This window comes from Maylandia zebra, linkage group LG10, assembly GCF_041146795.1.
Source record: "Maylandia zebra isolate NMK-2024a linkage group LG10, Mzebra_GT3a, whole genome shotgun sequence".
NCBI classification, from domain to species: Eukaryota; Metazoa; Chordata; class Actinopteri; order Cichliformes; family Cichlidae; genus Maylandia; species Maylandia zebra.
Window position 1 is genome coordinate 540394 of NC_135176.1, and position 20599 is coordinate 560992.

At 43.9% G+C, this 20599-nt stretch overlaps 1 protein-coding gene across 3 annotated transcripts in view; it reads left to right on the forward strand.

The window, feature by feature from the left end:
• hlcs (holocarboxylase synthetase (biotin-(proprionyl-CoA-carboxylase (ATP-hydrolysing)) ligase)) overlaps positions 1-12559 on the forward strand; it is a 50731-nt gene extending 38172 nt beyond the window's left edge. For 2 of the 3 annotated variants that reach the window (XM_076888860.1, XM_076888858.1), the window contains 5 exons: positions 2281-2348; positions 3604-3764; positions 6283-6397; positions 10804-11017; positions 12000-12559. In XM_076888860.1, coding sequence (XP_076744975.1) covers positions 2281-2348; positions 3604-3764; positions 6283-6397; positions 10804-11017; positions 12000-12171 — 730 coding nt within the window. In that variant the 3' untranslated portion in view covers positions 12172-12559. The remainder of the gene's footprint in view (positions 1-2280; positions 2349-3603; positions 3765-6282; positions 6398-10803; positions 11018-11999) is intronic. The other variant, XM_076888859.1, reaches the window with a different exon arrangement.
• The last annotated feature ends 8040 nt before the right edge of the window (positions 12560-20599 follow it).

A 20599-nucleotide genomic window follows, 5' to 3' on the forward strand; every position in this document is an offset into this window, starting at 1 on the left:
TGGTGCAAGTTTCAATAATAAATATAAATGTAAAATATAAAAAGTACAATAAAACAATCGCAAGTACTCAAACAATAGTAAGTACGATATATACAGGATAGCAGCATAATATAATGACAGTATGAATAGCAGCATAATATAATGACAGTGACGGTATGGAATAGGTTCAATTGTTTTTGTGCTTCTTTACTACGGTGATAGCTCTGGGAAAGAAGCTATCCCTGAATCTGTTTGTCCTGGTTTTATGTGACCTGTACCGTCGGCCTGACGGTAATAGTTCAAACAGTTGGTTGCTGGGGTGAGAGTGGTCCTTGATGATATTGCCAGCTCTGCTGAGGTACCGAGAGTTTGCAGTGACCTCCAGGCTGGGCAGAGAGCAGCCAGTGATCTTCTGGGCTGTGTTGATGACCCTCTGCAGTACTTTCCTGTCTGCAGCTGAGCACCCTGCATACCATGTTCTTATGCCGTACGTTAGGATGCTCTCTATGGTGGCTCTGTAAAATGTCACCAGCAGCCTCTCCTCCAGGTTGTTCCTCCTGAGCACTCTCAGAAAGTGGAGACGCTGCTCGGCCTTTTTTACCACCGCCGTGGTATTTGCAGTCCAGGAGAGGTCATCAGAGATCTGCACGCCCAGAAACCTCATGGAGTGTACCCTCTCCACACAGTTCCCGTGAATGTAAAGTGGGGCCGGGTCTGCTCTGCCCTTCCTGAAGTCCAAGATAAGTTCTTTAGTTTTCGTGGTGTTCAGTTGGAGGTTGTTAACTGAACACCACTCAGTCAGTCTCAGTCAGTCTGTTGACCTCATCTCTGTAGTCCGACTCATCCCATTTTGCATCATTCCTTCATCATATAAATCAGCGGTCCCCAACCCCCGGGCTATGGACCGTTCCGTGAGTCATTTGGTACCGGGCTGCGAGAGTTGACACTCGGGTGTGAAATTTATGGTTTTCAGGGATTTTATTGGTTTTTATCATTATTTTTTATCATTTTTATCGTTGACTTGGTTTCTTTGGGTCCTTTCCTATGTGTTATGAATAAATCTTCTTTGTTTTTGGTACCGGTGCTGGTTTTTTTTTTTTCCTTGTATGTATCCGCGAAACCTTAAAGACCAGTCCATGAAAATATTGTCAGACATAAACCGGTCTGTGGCACAAAAAAGGTTGGGGACTGCTGATATAAATGATTAGTTAACTTACGTTATTGGATTCTTCTTGGTCACTGTCCTGGATCTCAGTTTGGAGTGGCCAGGTTGGGAAAAATAAACACACATTTAGTGAGATTGTTGGATTTAGTAGAGAGACTGAATTAAGAGAATTCATCATTAGTGTGACACAGAATATCACTTTCACCGATGGTCTTATAGAAAATGATTACAGCTATACAACACTCTTTACAGTAAGCTGAAGAAACGTGTCTCTGTGCACGGGCCTGCTGTGGCTCCTCTGCTGTGTTTTATCCAAAGCAGTTGGAATCAGTACAAACACACCAAGTTTCTCTGTAAGAGCGTCACACACATCTGTTCCCAGGATAACACTGGAAGTGTCATGGTTTGCTTGAGGACTCACACGCAGGACTCAGAGGCACAGTTGGTATTTATTACTGTTCCACCAGGTGTATATACAAATAGTACAGGGGTAGTGCTATATACAAAGCGGTGACAGGGAAAAGGCTCCGGGGAAATCCAGGTAGGGAAAAGACACTTGCTCCTCTTCTGACTCTCTCCTATCGTGACCAGTCTCTCTCCAAACACTCACAAAAAACAGGAATCCACTCGGGGAATGCAGGGTCGGGTCCAGGGGATCTATGTACAGAAGGAAACACACGTTAGAGGTTTTGCGCAGGGAAACGAAAGAGAACTTGCTCAGAGCCGGGCTGCACTGACGCGAGTCACACACAACGATCCAGCGATGAGTAGAAGCCACTCCCTGGCTTAAATGCTGGCTGCACTGATGAGGCCCAGGTGTTTCCTCTTCAGAGGGGCGTGGGCCGAGGGCGTGAACCCGCCATGAGTTCCGCCCTGGCGAGAGAGCGAGAGAGAGAAAGAGACCGCTACTAGTCAGCGGCCTGCTGATCCCCTGGCCGTGACAGAAGTGTATAGATGAAACACCAGGTTTGCCCCGGTGAGCAGTTGCATTCGTTAGACGTTCACTGCGTTACTTTTGCTTCCTTGCGAGTAAAATAAACACGTTGGAACTCGCTGCTCTGTGTGTCTCACTTCATAAGAGAATTTTTGAAACATGTCCCACAGAGACACTTTGACACATTTCTGTCTCTCCTCAGGCTGACTGTACACTTACCAAGAGACATGGGTTTACTAGTAGTAGCTACTCAACAAAGCCAGGGAAGAGGTCAGTGCATTCATTTTTTATTTTCATTTTGTACGTAGACTACCAGTCCAACATTTGGACACACCCTCTTATTTAATGGTTTTTCTTTATTTTTACTGCTTCCACATTGTAGATACAAACTGAAGACATCAAATACATGAAGCTAGATATATAGAATAATGCAGCAAAGAGAAAATGTATAAATAACTCTGAGGAATCTAAAATATAAGACATTTAAAGTAACCCTTTGCTTTGTTCTTAATGACGTTGGGACCATCTGTTGTGTTGTGCAGCAGTCAGGTTGGTGCACAGCTGACAGGCCTATTTGACAACTGCTAGAATTCATATTATGGCGAGAACCAATCAGCTAAGTAAAGAGAAACAACAGTCCATCATTACTTTAAGAGCTGAAGGTCAGTCAGTCGGAAAACTGCTAAAACTTTGAATGTGTCCCCAAGTGGAGTCGCAAAACCATCAAGACTACGATGAAACTGTCTCACATGAGGATCGGCCCAGGAAAGGAAGACCAAGAGTCTCCTCTGCTGCTGAGGATACATTCATCCGAGTCACCAGCCTCAGGAATCACAATCACAAGCAGCAGCTCAGATCAGAGCTCAGATAGATGCCACACAGAGCAGCAGCAGACACATCTCTACATGTTCAGTGGAGACTGTGTGAATCAGGCCTTTATGGTCAAACAGCTGCTAAGAAACCACGACTAAGGAAAAGCATCATTGAAGGCAAACTGAACCAGCATGGCTACCACAGCATCCTGCAGCCACATGCCAGGACAGGACAATGAGCCCAAACACACCTCCAGGCTGTGTGAGGGCTGTTTGACCATGAAGGAGAGTGATGTCTGTGCCAGATGGCCTGGCCTCCACAGTCACCTGACCTAAACCCAGTGGAGATGGTTTGGGATGAGATGGAGCGCAGAGTGAAGGCAAAAAGGCCAACAGGTGCTCAGCATCTCTGGGAACTCCAAGACCGTTGGAAACCATTTCAGGCGACGACCTCATGGAGAGAACGCCAAGAGTGAGCAAAGCAGTAATCAAAGCAAAGGCTGGCTTTGAGAGTTATTTCACACTTGTTCATTACTGCATAATTACATATGTGTTCATTCATGATGCCTTCAGTGAGAATCTACGATGTAAACAGTGTGAAACTAAAGAAAAACATTAAATGAGAAGGTGTGTCCAAACTTCTGACTGGTAGTCTATTTCACAGTATGCTTTAGGTGTTTGGTAAAACTTGCTGCTTGTGTTTTGTGCTGTAGGTCGGGGAAGGAATGCCTGGCTCAGCCCTCTGGGTTGTGCCATGTTCACTCTGAATGTCCAGATTGAGCTGAACTCCAAGCTCGGACAGAGGATTCCCTTCCTGCAGCACCTGGTTGCTCTTGCTGTAGTGGAGGCTGTTTGCTCACTTCCTGGATATCAGGTATCCCAATATCTCCATAATAACATTAAGACATCCAACTGTTTAGCAGTCCATGTTCTTATTACAGCATTACTACCAGTTAATGTCACTGTATTAAAAGCATTTTATTCGAAGCACTGCAGCGTTACGGCCTTTTTCCTGCTTAGATGTTCTTCTATTGTTCTAAAAGATGATTGTGCCCTTACTGTAAGTTTTATTTTATTCATTCTTTTAGGTTTTTCCTCATATGCCCTGTGTTTGTTCCCCCATCATTAGCCTAGTATTTACCCAAAAGTTGATTCTGTTCATCAGGACGTTTTCAGTGGGAGAAACATTTCATCATCATCCAGGTGACGTCTTCAGTCTCAGCTGACTGCAGGTTTCCAATCTTATAAACAGGACATTTGCATAATGACTGAAACCAGCACCACTGAATGAACTGTGATTGATCATTAATATGCAAATTATCATGGACATTGATCAACAACCACTGATCAAAGCCCATGAGTCCCATTCACAGAGAGTTGGGCAATGACTGCAATCACAGCATGTAAGATGGTGACAGATGTACCCTTAGGTAGGGCTGCTCAATTAATCAAATTTTAATCACGATTACGATCTGGGCTTTCAACGATCATTAAAAATGACTGAGCCGATTATTAGCCCCTCCCTCATTTATCCGCGACACCTTAAAGGCCGGTCCGTGAAAATATTGTCGGGCATAAACCGGTCCGTGGCGCAAAAAAGGTTGGAGACCGCTGATTAAGAGGACCCGAGGGAAGCTCGGAAAGCTAAGCAGAAGTTATTTGGAGAGTGACTGCCGTTGGTTGAAAAGAGAGTTTAAAAAAAAAACTTCAGTGGTGTTGCACACTATGTTATATTATTTTTTTAAAGTCATTGTTAACCCTTTAAAGCCGGTCAGAGCAGCACGCTCCGTTTTGCGTAACTACTGTTAAATCCCTGTAGAACCTGAACCGTGTAAGCTAGCGTAATAATTTGTTTTGCATATGAAACCGGAGGAGTTGTACTTACATCTGATGCCATCAGCTTGTCCTCGGTCACGGTTTCGTTCCACATATAGCTTTGAAAAAATTGCATAAAAAGCGCTTGCAGGAACAAAAACATAATATTCCAGAAACACGCTTTGCCGTTCCTATCAGCTGTTCGTAACACTTCCCACAGTGAAATGATGCACATGCTGTTTTCTTTGCAAATTTGCATCATAGGATTGTTTTTTGTTTTTCCTGCAGTATATAAAAATTGCTGTATCTCCAAAATAAAACTATGAAGACACTCAAAATAAATTTCCTGTGGTGGGAAACTATTTTTTGCAACTTTATTGTATTTAAAGTTTTGAGGGATAAGCCTCTTAAATTTCTCCAAGTAGAAATATATGTAAAAACAAAAACGATTTTCAATTTTTTTTGTAGTTTATTGCACTTTTTTGCAATTAATGTAATTACTATGGACTTAATGCATACATATTATTAAAATATGGGCTATAACAGTTGTATTGATGTATAGCAACTTGAAATGCTCCCACAAATGGCACTACAGCATGTAAAAAAATAATATAAGCTCTGGTGGACTTGGTTCTATGGTAGGTCTTAAAGGGTTAAATAAATATCGTCAAATAATCGTGATCTCAATTTCAGTGAAAATAATCGTGATTATCATTTTTGCCATAATCAAGCAGCCCTACCCTTAGGCCCCCTCTTCCATTCAGAGATGGTCTTTCCCTTTTCTCATAAATGGCCTCCTTGACTCCGCCCTCAAACCAGCGTTCCTCCCTGTCCAGGATGTTACATCCTCATCATTGAAACAGTGTCCACTGGCCTGTAGCTGTAAACAGACTGCAGAGTCCTGATGAGGTGGCTCTTCTGTGTTGTGGCGTCCTCTTAGCCAGAGGTTGTTTGGTTTCCCCGATGTATAAATCCTGGCAATCCTCCTGCACTTAACAGCGTACACTATGTTACTCTGTTTGTGTCGGTGTTTGGAAGAAATGCGTCTCAGCTGTTCCGATACTCCTGACATGTACGGGATCACTACGGGTTTTCACTTACGCAGCAGTTGTAGCGTCCTGATGACACCCAGTTTGTGCTCCAGTGGATGTGGAGTCAAACCTTAAATACTGATCCGTATGCGTAGGTTGATCAAGGAACTGACCTCCCAGCCCATCGTTCCTTCAGTGGTGCTAGTTTCAGTCCTTGTGCAAATGTCCTGTTTATAAGGTTGGAAACCTGCAGTCAGCTGAGACTGAAGACGTCACCTGATGATGAAACATTTCTCCCACTGAAAACATCCAGATGGACAGAATCAACCTTTTGGGAGAGCATGCATGAAGACAGCCTAGTATTTACCTCATAATGGAAATTAACATATCCAAGCATGGTCATTAACATGCAATTACTTGGTACCATAACCTTGTTAATCACATGGAAATGTTATTAGACTATTTTCACACATTTTGAAGTATAATAAAGATCATTGTGTTGGTATTAAAGTACATGTAAGATAGATGACGTTTAACCTCCTGTAGGACATAGATCTGAGGGTGAAGTGGCCCAATGACATCTACTACGGTAACCTGATGAAGCTCGGAGGAGTGCTGGTGACTTCCACAGTACTGGGATCAACTTTTCATCTGCTCATAGGTGACAATCTGCACGGTTCAACGGACACATTTCACTCATATCAACATGAAGCTGTTCCTCACATGGCTAAACTAACATGCTCATTTTAAACTTGTTAACATAAGAGAGTACCTTAATGTAGCAGTATACAAAGTTTTATATGAGAATGGGCGTCTGATTGGTTAAAACCGATGAGGAGAAATCCTAGTGTACATTTATTCTGCCTTCGTTGGCGCCCCGAGGTGGTCCCAGCCTCTCAGCAATCCTGAAGAGCAGCACCTAAAAGGGAAGGCCCCTACTCTGCTACACGGGTACTAGATGTTTTTCCCTGTTCTCTCACCTTTCACCTAATCACTTCTCACATCTTAGTTAGCATGAAGGCCACCCTGGCTGAGATACTGGATATTGTTTTTGTCTCACGCCGTCCCGATGACCCACCTTATCATAGGACTTTGTGTCCCTTCACCTTGAAGCTTCTTCACTGTCGCCATTTCTAACTAAACACTGTCTAGACATCTAAATTCTTAAGCTGTTCACTATAACACTAAATAGTCCCTCCTCTTACACCTGTTAAGGTGTAAACCTTTATCTCACACATTGTCTTCCCCTTTCCATTTTACAGGGCATCTGTGGTGCCCTGGAGCTTCAAACCTTCAACACTACACTTGCTTTTGCCCTCAGAGGCCTTTACTCCCTCCTGTTACACCTACTCTTCCTCGTCACCCTCTGACTCCTCCTCCACTCGGAACAATGGCAACTGTTATGATGTAGAGTTCTTCTCCTTAGACAAAACAGCTACGATCAACCTATCCGATAGCCGTCTAGCACATGGAATACAACAACAATCACAGGAAAGTGGAATAGCTAGAAAGCACGCTATTTATACTAACAAGGACATGCAGGGGTTTACGCGTTTCTGTCGGCTGTCTGTCGCCGGTTTCTGCCAGATTAGTCCTCACCTCGCCCAAAGTTCGCTAGGGTGGTTGTGCAGGTACACAGTGTGTCAGGTGGTACCAATTAGCTCCAGCTTTACCTGGACTGCATGGGTTATACATTGAATCACCTCATAGGGTCCAGTCCTGGGTTCAAGCCACTTTCTCATGTGAACTTTCACCCATGCCCACTCACCAACCTTTACTGCTCATTTGGAGTTGCCTCGGGCTCAGCCAGCTGCACCTGCTTAGACAAAACTCTGGTCAGTTTAGTCAACGCTGTCGTATGTTCATCACGACTCACCTGCCAGACATCCAGAGAGGGCATATGACCTCCCTCTCATGGTGGGCCAGGGCAGGGAGGTTCTCATTGACATGAGAGCAATGGGGAGAGAGTCCACCCACATCAGTCTAGTTCCATAAGAGAAATCAAGAATCTTTCTCTTCAGAGTCTTATTTGCCCTTTCCACCAGCCTTTGTGAGGCAGGATAGCAAACGGCCCTGAAACTGTGTTATACCTCGAGCCTTTTCTACCCCTGCCAGTTCTTTATTTGAGAAATACGAGGCATCATCGGAGCATATGCTCCTCGGGACCCCAGACCAGGGTATTAACTTGTTTTTCAGCCACTTCACTACAGTCTGCGCTGATTCATTTTTGCATGATACTGCTTCCACCCAGCTTGTGAACTTTTCCACCATCACCAGAAAGTACCTGACCCACTCCCACATCAGTGAAGTCAATTGTGATATCTTGAAGTGGAGCCTCTGAGACTGGAAACCTTACCACTGGGCATTTGTAGGGCGCCCTTGGGTTGTGCTCATTGCATGTGTGACAGCCCGTGACCTAGTTCATCGGTCCCCAACCTTTTTTGCGCCACGGACCGGTTTATGCCCGACAATATTTTCACAGACCGGCCTTTAAGGTGTCGCGGATAAATACAACAAAATAAAACTAGTACCGGTACCAAAAAAAAGAAGATTTATTCATAGATCTAGAATGGCATCTGATTGGGGAACCTTGGCCTTGGCGCTCCTTCATACTGTCTCTGGTTGGACACTCCTGCTCCTCTGCCTGTGAATGGGTTTGGAAAAGAGGGATAAGGCTCCTGAGGCCCTGTTGTGCCTGATTTGGCATTAGAGAGGACCTTCACACACTACAGACTGCCTGGATTGCATTATTGGAGTTATGTTGTGCACCTGTATGCCTTTCCTACAGGGTGGCAGCCCATTTTAAGCACTCCAGCATCCCTTTGTGTTATTTCCTTTTTTATGTCTCCGATAGTCTGTCAGTTGGGCATTCCTTCCTTAGAACTCCCACAGGTGATCCCATTACAGGTTGAATAGTATAGCGTATCCTTCTCATGACCCGATGCTGGCTTCCTTTAGTAGTTAATGTGTGGTGTCTCTCCCCTCCAACTTACTCAGCAGGGCCCTCAGGTCTCCACCTCCGTAGGTGTCTCCCATCGTCTCTCCCTCTAGGGTGGTCTGAGGCTCCTCCTCCCACTGGGGGAAATTTGGAAGGTAGGCCTCAATGTCTCTTTGGGGAACATACAGCAGGCCTCTTCCATCTACTACTCGTAGTGGCAGTTGGGTTATTGGTATTGATTCCCCGCCTTGACCTCTCGGTCACATCCTACGAGTCTGGGGTGGAGATCTCTCAAATGTGAGCTGGGACCCCTCTGCACCACTCATTGGTGGAGGAGTGAATACCCCTGTGAAGTCTCCCACTAGTGTACCCTGAATCTGGGTTGTTGGTTGTTTCCTTCAAGTCGTGTGGATCCTCCTCCAATTTTCCACTTGTCTTGGATCTCGTCCTCCAATCTGAGTCCTCCTGTAGGGCTGACCCTTAATATGCAGCCTGTCGATGGCATGGAGGGCGTGCTGGCACTGGTTTGTGCTTCGTGGATAATCTTTTTGGTGTGCAGTCCGAGGGGGCTTGTGAACTCCCGGTGCTAAGTGATCCTTCTTGTTTCAAGGTAAGCTCAGCAATGGCCTGCTTCAGTTCATTCACCTGCCAAGTGGATTGAATTACCACCTTTACCCCTGTGTCTGCCATTTCTGTCACTTCCCTGTGAAGTGTAGCATTTGCCTTCTGATCCGAAGCCTCATCTAGATCCAGGACGCCAGTCTTTACTTGGAACAGTGGGGGTACTGCCCCCAGCATCAGCACAAGGGGGCGGCGTTGTGAGCAAAGCAGGTAGAGTCTGGCCGCGCTCCTTTTTCTTCAGAGTTCCCTTCTCCACCTTTCTGTTGCTTTTTCTTTCATTTCTTCGCTTACTTCCCTGCTGTGTGTGTGTGTGTGTCTCTTATGGTCTTTGCCGATCATTTTCAAACTGGTTTGGCTGGAAATAACCATTCCTGTTTATGTGGTTTCTTTGGTCCTCACAGCTTGGTTGATTTATTTGTTCGACACTGCAAGGAGTTTACACTAGCTACCCAGTACACACTGTGCACATCCTTGTTTTGTTTTTTTGCAGAGGATGGGGCATCCCCGATTGTCACAGCTGACACAATGCAAAGTCAGTTAAAGAATAAAATGTTACAATCCTAGCAGAACGGACAGTAAGGTTTTATCAGGGAAAACATTGGTATGCTGGCCCTTTGCTACTATTGTACCAAAACACCACTATTCTAGCTTCTTGGAGTTCATCTTTTATAAACAATGCCTGAATGACCCCCTCATTTCTGCACCAAAGTCACTGCAGATCAGTGGTGTTCGATACAGCTCTGTTGTATTCTCATCTCTGCTTTAAGGAATTTGTTCTTGCAAAGAAATTATAATCTGTTGAATAAAACGGCATGAAAATAACGTACACATTGGTGACCATAGAAAACAAGCAGCAGAATTTATACCTACATTTCTGCTGTATATTCACATATCACACATTCTATCCAGTTAAACATTTTTGCGTCCTCACCTTGGGCCTGAAATTGCTTACAGTGTGTTCACTCATTGGTGCATGTTAAATGTTAAAGGTCACGATAGTACGATTGGACTGAAATTGTTTGGCTTGTTTGGAGGAAAGCCTCTTTTCTCAAAAATGAACTTGGTAGCATGGCTTGGGTTTGCATCTGAATAAACCAGAAGATTTCTGGAACAATGTCCTTTTATAGTAACACGAATTCTGTTAGCACAGCGTGGGGAGGTGATGGTTTGGGCTTTTGCTGCAGTCCACCATGAGATATCATATTTAACTGTAAAACAGCAAAGTATTCTGCAGTCAGATGTGAGGCCATCTGTCTGACAGCTAAAGTTTGCCAAAATCGGATTGTCTAGCATAACAACGATCCCTCAAGTACAGCAGCAACTCTATAACATAGTGGCTAAAGAGGAAAAAAATCAAGGTGCAATAATGACTCAGAGTAAAAGTCAAAATCACGATCCTGATCAAAACGCTGTGGAGGAACCTCGAGAGCTGTGCATGGATGAATGTGCACAAACCCAGGTTATCTCAGAATATTGTAATTATCTCTTAAACGTGTTCTTCCCTACAGGCTGTGGGTTTAATGTGACAAACAGCAACCCAACAGTGTGCATCAATGACCTGATCCAGTCGTACAACTTACAGCACAACTGCAGCCTGCAGCCGCTCAGCTGTGCCCAGCTCATCGCGAGAACTGTCAACTGCCTGGAGGCCCTTATTGACAACTTCCAGCAAGGAGGCCCAGAGTCTGTCCTGCCCACGTACTACAAGAGATGGCTCCACAGGTGTGTAACGTAGACAACTCTTGATGCTTTGAACTAAGATTTCACTTTTACTTAGAATCACACACTTTCTTTTAGCAACATGGGAACAAGGATTTAATGGGCGATTTTCAGTGTAGAGATGCACTGACCGGATTCAAATCAAGTATCCTTATGATACCACTTCCTATTTTTGCTTTTACTGACCCAGTCTCTAATACAGGGAAACTGTAATGTCATATATCTCTCTAATTACAAATTACATAATATTTAACAATCTCTTGTGTGGATACAAATTGAGGTAATTAAATGTGTTCTCTTTATCTTGTGATTAAATCTCATTCAGTCATATTTAACTTTCTTTTTCTGATTCGCCTGTTAATAGACTTTTAATCTTTTATGTACATGTATCCTCAAACGCTACTAAAATGCAGTCAAATCTAATTTATATTCCATTGTGCATTCAGAAGTACATAAATGGTAAATGGTAAATGGCCTGTATTTATATAGCGCTTTACTAGTCCCTAAGGACCCCAAAGCACTTTACATATCCAGTCATCCACACATTCACGCACACATTCACACACTGGTGATGGCAAGCTACATTGTAGCCACAGCCACCCTGGGGCGCACTGACAGAGGCGAGGCTGCCGGACACTGGCGCCACTGGGCCCTCTGACCACCACCAGTAGGCAACGGGTGAAGTGTCTTGCCCAAGGACACAACGACCGAGACTGTCCAAGCCGGGGCTCGAACTGGCAACCTTCCGATTACAAGGCGAACTCCCAACTCTTGAGCCACGATCGCCCCACGAAGCATAACATGAACAAAACTGTGTAAAAGAAAAATGGCACATAAAATCCTGAAACAGATGATGTTTTGTTTTTCATGTAAGAGTAAAGTGGCTCTGGAGTTGGGTTTTAACCACTGTTCAACTTAATTAAGTTTACTAGACCCCACATTCACATTTAAACTGTAAAAACTGCTCTCTTTGTTCTGACCTCAGTGGAACTTGGGTGCGTCTCTGGAGTGAGGACGGCCCAGAGGTTCAGGTGATGGGTCTGGACCACAACGGTTTCCTCCAGGTGCACAGCAAGGAGCAGGGTGTGGTCTCAGTGGAGCCGGATGGAAACTCGTTTGATATGCTGAAGAATCTGGTGGTCATCAAAACACATTAGGACCAAATTCATAAAGCACAGACTCATTGTGTGTGTGTGTGTGTGTGTGTGTGTGTGTGTGTGTGTGTGTGTGTGTGTGTGTGTGTGTGTGTGTGTGTGTGTGTGTGTGTACTGGACCATGTTAACCAGATGTTTTTATGTTGGTCAGGTTACTTGTTCAGAAACATACAATAGTGACAAAGACAGAAAAAACATGCAGAGATCTCTGCATTGGTAATGACTGGTGTGCTGGTCTGGGACTACTAAATGATGTTAATGTCTTACAATGTATATTCATTTTGTCTTTCAAAATAAATCTTGTACCCGTCACTAGAATGATTCCATGAAAACAGTGAGCAGTGCGATTTGGACTGTTGCTATTTTCAGCAAAATAAAGATTTCCACACACGTTTTTTTGTCATTTCCCTGGTTAGACCCTTTTTTCTGTAATCATGATTTTCAGGGGAAGCTTCAAATGTTCCGACATATGGAGGACCCTGGAGTGTCCTGAAAGGCCTGAGGATAAAGATGTGTTGAAAAGTCTAGCAAGTCACTGACAAAGCTTTTCTTTGGATGTTAGCTGCTTTTTGTTCGTTTTTTTTGATCCCCCACTGCTTCAGTAACTGCTTCAGGATCTGGGAAGGCCATTCCAGGACTGTCAGTGTTCCATTGTATGTTTTTCCAGGTATGCTTTAACTGCACTGTTTAGGATCATTGTCCTCTTGACAATCTCTCACACTCACTGCACCACTCTCCTGACGTCCTGCATTCATGAAACATCAAACAAACATTCGATTTGACTCAGATAACGGTCTTCTGAACTGCTTTTTCCTCCACCACGTTAAAGTTGTGATTCACGGAGGGGAATCTCAATTCTGTAAAATTTTAATCACGTCAGCAGTAATGACACCCGCTTATGTCAACTGGACATCACTATTATATTTCAGTTCAATTCAGTTTATTTATATAGCGCCAAATCACAACAACAGCGCTTTATATTGTAAGGTAGACCCTACAATAATAGATACAGAGAAAAACCCAACAATCATGTGACCCCCTATGAGCAAGCACTTTGGCGACAGTGGGAAGGAAAAACTCCCTTTTAACAGGAAGAAACCTCCAGCAGAACCAGGCTCAGGGAGGGGCGGGGCCATCTGCTGTGATTGGTTGGGGTGAGAGAAGGAAGACAGGATAAAGACATGCTGTGGAAGAGAGACAGAGATTAATAACAGATATGATTCAATGCAGAGAGGTCTGTTAACACATAGTGAGTGAAGAAGAAACACGCAGTGCATCATGGGAATCCCCCAGCAGTTTCAGTTCAGTTTTCAGTTTTATTTGTCATATGCAAGTTAGCACAGGGTCAACATCGCAATGAAATGTATTTGGCGAGCAGAAGACAGTCACTCAGCAGAATGGTACAGTAGAAAAAAATAAAATAATAAATAAATAGAAAAATAGTAAGAGCAAAATATTAATTAGATATAGTAAAAGAAAAAAGAGATTTTCAGTTAACTGACTAAATATATATGTATGTATATATAAATATATGTACACACTAGTGATTAAATAAAGAAAATCTTAAATAGGAATGTGAGGGGGGGGCAGATGGGATATTGCACAGGAATGAGCAGCAGTACAAACTGAACAGTACAAAAGTTTTTGGTTTTTGTGGCAGTTGTTACAGTGTTGCACTTTTTTAAAATATAAATATCAATGAAGTGGAGTAACCAGTGCAGCCTACACCTATTGCAGTATAGAGCGAAGTGCTCTAATAGGGTGATATGGTACTACAAGGTCATTAAGATAAGATGGGGCATGATTATTTAAGACCTTGTATGTGAGGAGCAGGATTTTGAATTCTGGATTTAACAGGAAGCCAAAACAGGAGAAATCTGCTCTCTCTTTCTAGTCCCTGTCAGGACTCTTGCTGCAGCATTTTGGATTAGCTGAAGGCTTTTCAGGGAGTTTTTAGGACATCCTGATAATAATGAATTACAGTCGTCCAGCCTGGAAGTAATAAATGCATGAACTAGTTTTTCAGCGTCACTCTGAGACAGGATATTTCTAACTTTAGAGATGTTGCACAAATGGAAGAACGCAGTCTTACATATTTGTTTAATATGTGCATTGAAGGACATGTCCTGGTCAAACATGACTCCAAGGTTCCTCACAGCGTTACTGGAGGCCAAGGTAATGCCATCCAGAGTAAGAATCTGCTTAGATACCATATTTCTAAGCTTTTCAGGGCCGAGTACAATAACCTCAGTTTGATCTGAATTAAGAAGCAGAAAAGGCTCACTCCTGGTGGCCGATTGGCGGGGCCTGGCGCCTGTGGCCCGGCTGGGCCCCTTCCGGGGGTGGGATGCCCTCAGGCCTCTGCCCTCTGGGCCTGAAGCTCGGTCGTCTCTGGCACAGCTGGCTGCCGGCAGAGCCCGCGGGCACGCCACTGCAACCCCCTCTGGCCTCTGCTCCGTAGCTGCTGGGTGACCTCTCGTTTGGGGCTCTACTCAGCTCTTCCCAGGAGGGTGGCACGGTTCCCCCCCCCCCCCCCCCCCCCCTTTTGGTGGTCCTCCTCGGGTCCTTGTACTCTGGGGCCTCTGGATATCTGGGGCCTGGATCTCCTCCATACCTGCTTCATACCCTGGAGGACGGGGCTGTGGCTCCCCACACTCCCTAGCAGATCGTTACATGGAGAAACCTTTGGAATGCAAGCATGCTGATCCACACAGGTATGCACACAGGTGTTCACAGACGCGGACTACAGCTTTCTTGGCTGCTGCCTCAAAGCACATTGTGCGCTGTCTATCTTGCGTGCTGCACAATATCGTTTAATATTTAGTATCTACTGTTATCTACTGCTAGCTAGTTTATTGTGATGGTGCTGTATTTTATTATGTTGCTCTTTGTTGTTTGCTTTCTCTTCTGTTTTTTTTCTCCATACAGGTGACCCAGGTGTTTTGTTTTTCTTTCTTCCCCCCCTTCTCACCGTCTCTTCTCCCCTTTGGTTTTCTTTCTCTCCCTCTCTTTCTTTCATTCTTTCTCCCTGTCCTATCCCCCAGTCATGTTTGTCCCGTTTGTAGCAACTGAAAATAAAATAAATTCATAATTATAATAAAGGTCAATCAAATGGACCAATATGGCAAGGCCATGATGATCCACTTGGTAAAATAAATCCGCTTGGCATCTTTCTTGGCCCTAAGACAACAATTCTGATGCTAAAGATCCAAACGGGACACAAAAAAAAAGAAAAAAAAAAAAAGAAGCAGAAAGTTAGCGGCCATCCAGGTCTTTATGTCTTTAAGACATTCCTGCAGTTTAACTCATTGGTGTGTGTTATCTGGCTTCATGGACAGATAGGATTAATATTAAATCAGTGTGTAACTTTGCCAAAAAAAATGTGGGCCCATAGTTTTCTGTGGTCTCCTCCCCAACGAGTGACATGTTTAGCTGCACGTTCTCCTTCAATTGGTGGCTGTCTGAGTGGTGTCCAAAAACCTGCGTGGGCTTTACTGACTCTTGGGAAATCCACCCAACTCTTCCAAATTTGTTTTTTTTCTTTTCTTATCAGATTCTCCTTTTTGCAACACCTTTTCTTCATCTTTATACTTATCACCACACTATGCTTATCTCCTAGAAAGATAAATAATTTCCTTGTAAATAAAAACAGTAACTCATCTGCCCAAAGCATTTTGTAGATTGTATAGCAGCAGTGGCAATCTCCACTTTTTAACTTTTTTCTTGAAATTGAATTCCACCTTTAATCTCAAAAAGTTGGAATTCAACATTCTCGCAAAAGTTGAATTCCAACAATGGCGGCAGCTACTTAGTTGTAATATTACTCTTTCTGGGTCTCAAAATACACTTTTAAGATATTTTGAGGCGTGAATGTAGTTGTGTAAATGTCAGATATCTGCTCGGTTTACAAGACATCACATATTTGCGTCTTAATTAATGTCCCCTGCAGGGCTCCGTACAATGCTCTGTAGTAATTATTAGACTCAATTATATAGGCTCAATATTAGACTTCTTCAAAATACAAAAGAACCCACCCACCACTTTAATCTCACTCTGGGCCTTGTTTTGACATAAAGGATGGAAAATGAACATTTAACAGTGTTTCCTCTTTTGTGATTATTTCCTGATAACATTTACAGTTTTGGGGGGAATACATCACAGCAGATGTCGTTCTGAAAGTGCTGTAACTAACAGTGGGTGGATTAAGAATATAATCCACCCACTGTTATCATCTTCAATGCCCTGTACACAGAGCAGAGCAGCTATCTGAACACTACTCCCACAGAGGCTGATTATCTTGTTAATAGTATTATTATCTTCACTGTATAACTCTGAATACTGTGGGAAAAGTCAGAAGTACTTAACTCTGATAAAACTCTGAAAAAATAGTTTATTTATCTATTTAGAAAAAATACCCTTCATAAACCATCTTACTCTTCATCACTTTAAGAAAAAGATCAACCCTAGGCGTCCCCTCAGCACTGTGGCCAGGCTGACCAAAAGTCTGAACTGCCAACCATTCCTTTAATCTGAACTAGACTTCATGAACTTTTTTAATCATTAGATAAAAACATCCATAACCGTAACATTATGCACAGCTGCTTTTAGTAAAATTGATATTACAAGCAAAGCGTTGAATAGACACGCCGGTCCACCGTGTCCAGTCATGCTTTGCTTCTCCAAAACGTGATGTATACACACATGCAGGAGTTGCAGTTAGCTGCGGGAACAGCAGAGGGAGATCATCATAATCACGGGAAAGCATTTAAACAGACATTATTAACACATTTACATGCAAATACATACTAGGAGACTAGCTTCATTGTTTCTGGCTATTAAGGACCCTGGAATGCACTTTATAAGGTTTTTGCTCACTATCGACTTTGTGGATTTAAATATATTACCTCCCCCTGTAGGGTGGAGTGCCCACTCCGGGTCGGGGATGAGTTCCTGCCCCAAGTGGAGGAGTTCAAGTATCTCGGGGTCTTGTTCGCGAGTGATGGGAGAAGGGAGCCGGAGATCGACAGACGGATTGGGGCTGCAGCTGCAGTAATGTGGACGCTGCACCGGTCCGTCGTGGTGAAGAGGGAGCTGAGTGTAAAAGCGAAGCTCTCAATTTACCGGTCGATCTACATCCCTACCCTCACCTATGGCCACGAGCTGTGGGTAGTGACCGAAAGAACGAGATCGCGGATACAAGCGGCAGAAATGAGCTTCCTCCGAAGGGTGGCTGGCCTCTCCCTTAGAGATAGGGTGAGAAGTTCGGCCATCCGGGAGGGGCTCAGAGTAGAGCAGCTGCTGCTCCACATCGAAAGGAGCCAGCTGAGGTGGTTCGGGCATCTGACAAGGATGCCCCCTGGGCGCCTCCTGGGTGAGGTGTTCCAGGCATGTCCCACCGGGAGGAGGCCCCGGGGCAGACCCAGGACACGCTGGAGAGATTATATCTCTCGGCTGGCCTGGGAACGCCTTGGTATTCCCCCGGATAAGCTGGAGGAGGTGGCTGGGGAGAGGGAGGTCTGGGCCTCTTTGCTTAGGCTGCTGCCCCCGCGACCCGGCCCCGGACAAAGCGGATGAAGATGGATGGATGGATGGACCTCCCCCTGTATTTCCATGACACTGGGTTGGATATTTAGTTAGACTCCTTCGCTCCAGTTTATGTTTCTGAGTTAGTTTTGATTATTACTTCCTCCAAATCATCAATGTGTCTTTTACACCCCGTTCCTACAAGACTCAAAGAAGTCCTGCCATTTATTAATGTTTCAATCTTAAATATGATCACCCTATCTCTATTATTGGGCTACGTACCATAGGTCAAAAAGCAGTATTCAGTATTGTAATTCATTATTATCTGGACATCCTAAAAACTTCCTGAAAAGCCTTCAGTTGATCCAAAATCTTGTAGAAAGAGGAACAGGGACTAGAACGAGAAAGCGTATTTCGTCCATACTGTCGTCCCTTCATTGGCTCCCTATTAAATCCAGAAGCAAATTTAAAATCCTCCTCATCATAGAGCTTGAACAGTTGGTCCCCGTCTTACCTTAAAGACCTCACAGTACCGAGCCTGTCAAACAGAGCACTTCTCTCTCAGACTGCTGGTTTACTTGTGGTTCCCAGGATATTTAAAAGTACAGGGTGGGCCATTTATATGGATACGCCGTAATAACATGGGAATGGTTGGTGATACTAAAGTCCTGTTTGTGGCACATTAGTATATGTGAGGGGGCAAACTCCTCAAGATGGGTGGTGACCATGGTGGCCATTTAGAAGTCGGCCATCTTGGATACAACGTTTGTTTTTTCAATAGGAAGAGGGCCATGTGACACATCAGACTTATTGGTAATGTCACAAGAAAAACAATGGTGTGCTTGGTTTCAACGTAACTTTATTCTTTCATGAGTTATTTACAAGTTTCTGACCACTTATAAAATGTGTTCAATGTGCTGCCCATTGTGTTGGATTGTCAATGCAACCCTCTTCTCCCACTCTTCACACACTGATAGCAACACCACAGGAGAAATGCCAGCACAGGCATCCAATATCTGTAGTTTCAGGTGCTGCACATCTCGTATCTTCACACCATAGACAATTGCCTTCAGATGACCCCAAAGATAAAAGTCTAAGGGGGTCAGATCGGGAGACCTTGGGGACCATTCAACTGGCCCATGACGACCAATCCACTTTCCAGGAAACTGTTCATCTAGGAATGCTCGGACTCGGCACCCATAATGTGGTGGTGCACCATCTTGGAAAAACTCAGGGAACGTGCCAGCTTCAGTGGATAAAGAGGGAAAAATATCATCATGTAGCAATTTCAAATATCCAGTGGCCTCGAGGTTTCCATTGATGAAGAATGGACCCACTATCGTTGTTCCCCATATACCACACCAAACCATCACTTTTGTTGTTCCAACAGTCTTGGAGGAATCCATCCAATGTGGGTTAGTGTCAGACCAATAGCGGTGGTTTTGTTTGTTAACTTCACCATTCACATAAAAGTTTGCCTCATCACTGAACAAAATCTTCTGCATGAACTGAGGGTCCTGTTCCAGTTTTTGTTTTGTTCATTCTGCAAATTCTGTGCGCCGATCTGGGTCATCCTCGTTGAGATGCTGCAGCAGCTGGAGTTTGTAAGGGTGCCATTTGTGAGTAGCTAATATCCGCCGAAGGGATGTTCGACTAATGCCACTCTCCAGTGACATGCGGCGAGTGCTATGCTGTGGGCTCTTGCTGAATGAAGCTAGGACAGCCACTGATGTTTCTTCATTAGTGACAGTTTTCTTGCGTCCACATTTTGGCAAATCCAACACTGAAGCAGTTTCACGAAACTTAGCAAGCAGTTTGCTGACTGTAGCATGGAAGATGGGTGGACTCGTAGGGTGTCTTGCATTGAAATCTGCTGCAATGACCCGGTTACTGCGTTCACCAGATATCAACACAATTTCGATCCGCTCCTCACGTGTTAACCTCTTTGACATGTCAATGGCTGTGAACAAAGAGAAACTTGTAAATAACTCATGAAAGAATAAAGTTACGTTGAAACCAAGCACACCATTGTTTTTCTTGTGACATTACCAATAAGTTTGATGTGTCACATGGCCCTCTTCCTATTGAAAAAAACAAAAGTTGTATCCAAGATGGCCGACTTCTAAATGGCCACCATGGTCACCACCCATCTTGAGGAGTTTGCCCCCTCACATATACTAATGTGCCACAAACAGGACTTTAGTATCACCAACCATTCCCATGTTATCACGGTGTATCCATATAAATGGCCCACCCTGTAGAATGCAGAGATGATCGTATGATCGTTGTTGTAAAGGCTCACCTTTTAGCACATTCACTTCACCAGATGCACCTTGTTTCTTTTCCTCACCTTTGATTGGGTGTGGTGCTTGGCCTTAATTGCACTCACCTACCCCTCACTCTTTCTTCACTCCCACATGGGGCGGCAGCTGAGAGAGAGCAGTCCATGTGTGTCTTTCTTTCCTCTCAGCTGCATTTGAATAAAGCACCAAATCCACACTTTAAGCTTAAATTTCAAAACTTACATTTTAACTACTGATTTTATCTGTTTTGATTTTATATACTGTTGTTTGTTTGTTTGTTTGTTAATTAGTTAGTTAGTTTATTTGCTTGTTTTAATCAATTGTAAATCATGCTTTTTATTTGTTCTTGTTTCTAATGTCTCTGTAAAGCACTTTGAATCACCTTATTGTTGAATTGTGCTATACAAATAAACTTGCCTTGCCTTGCCTTGCCTTGCCTTTACCCGTTATACAATAAAACGACAAAACCTGCAAATGATGACTGCTTATTCTCATTCTAATCCGATGAGCCCATGATGATGACTACTGAAACCCTGAACCTTCCTTCCTCCAAAACATGGTCCTCCGAGCCAGAGTAGCGTTAGCGTCATGGATTCACAGCAGCC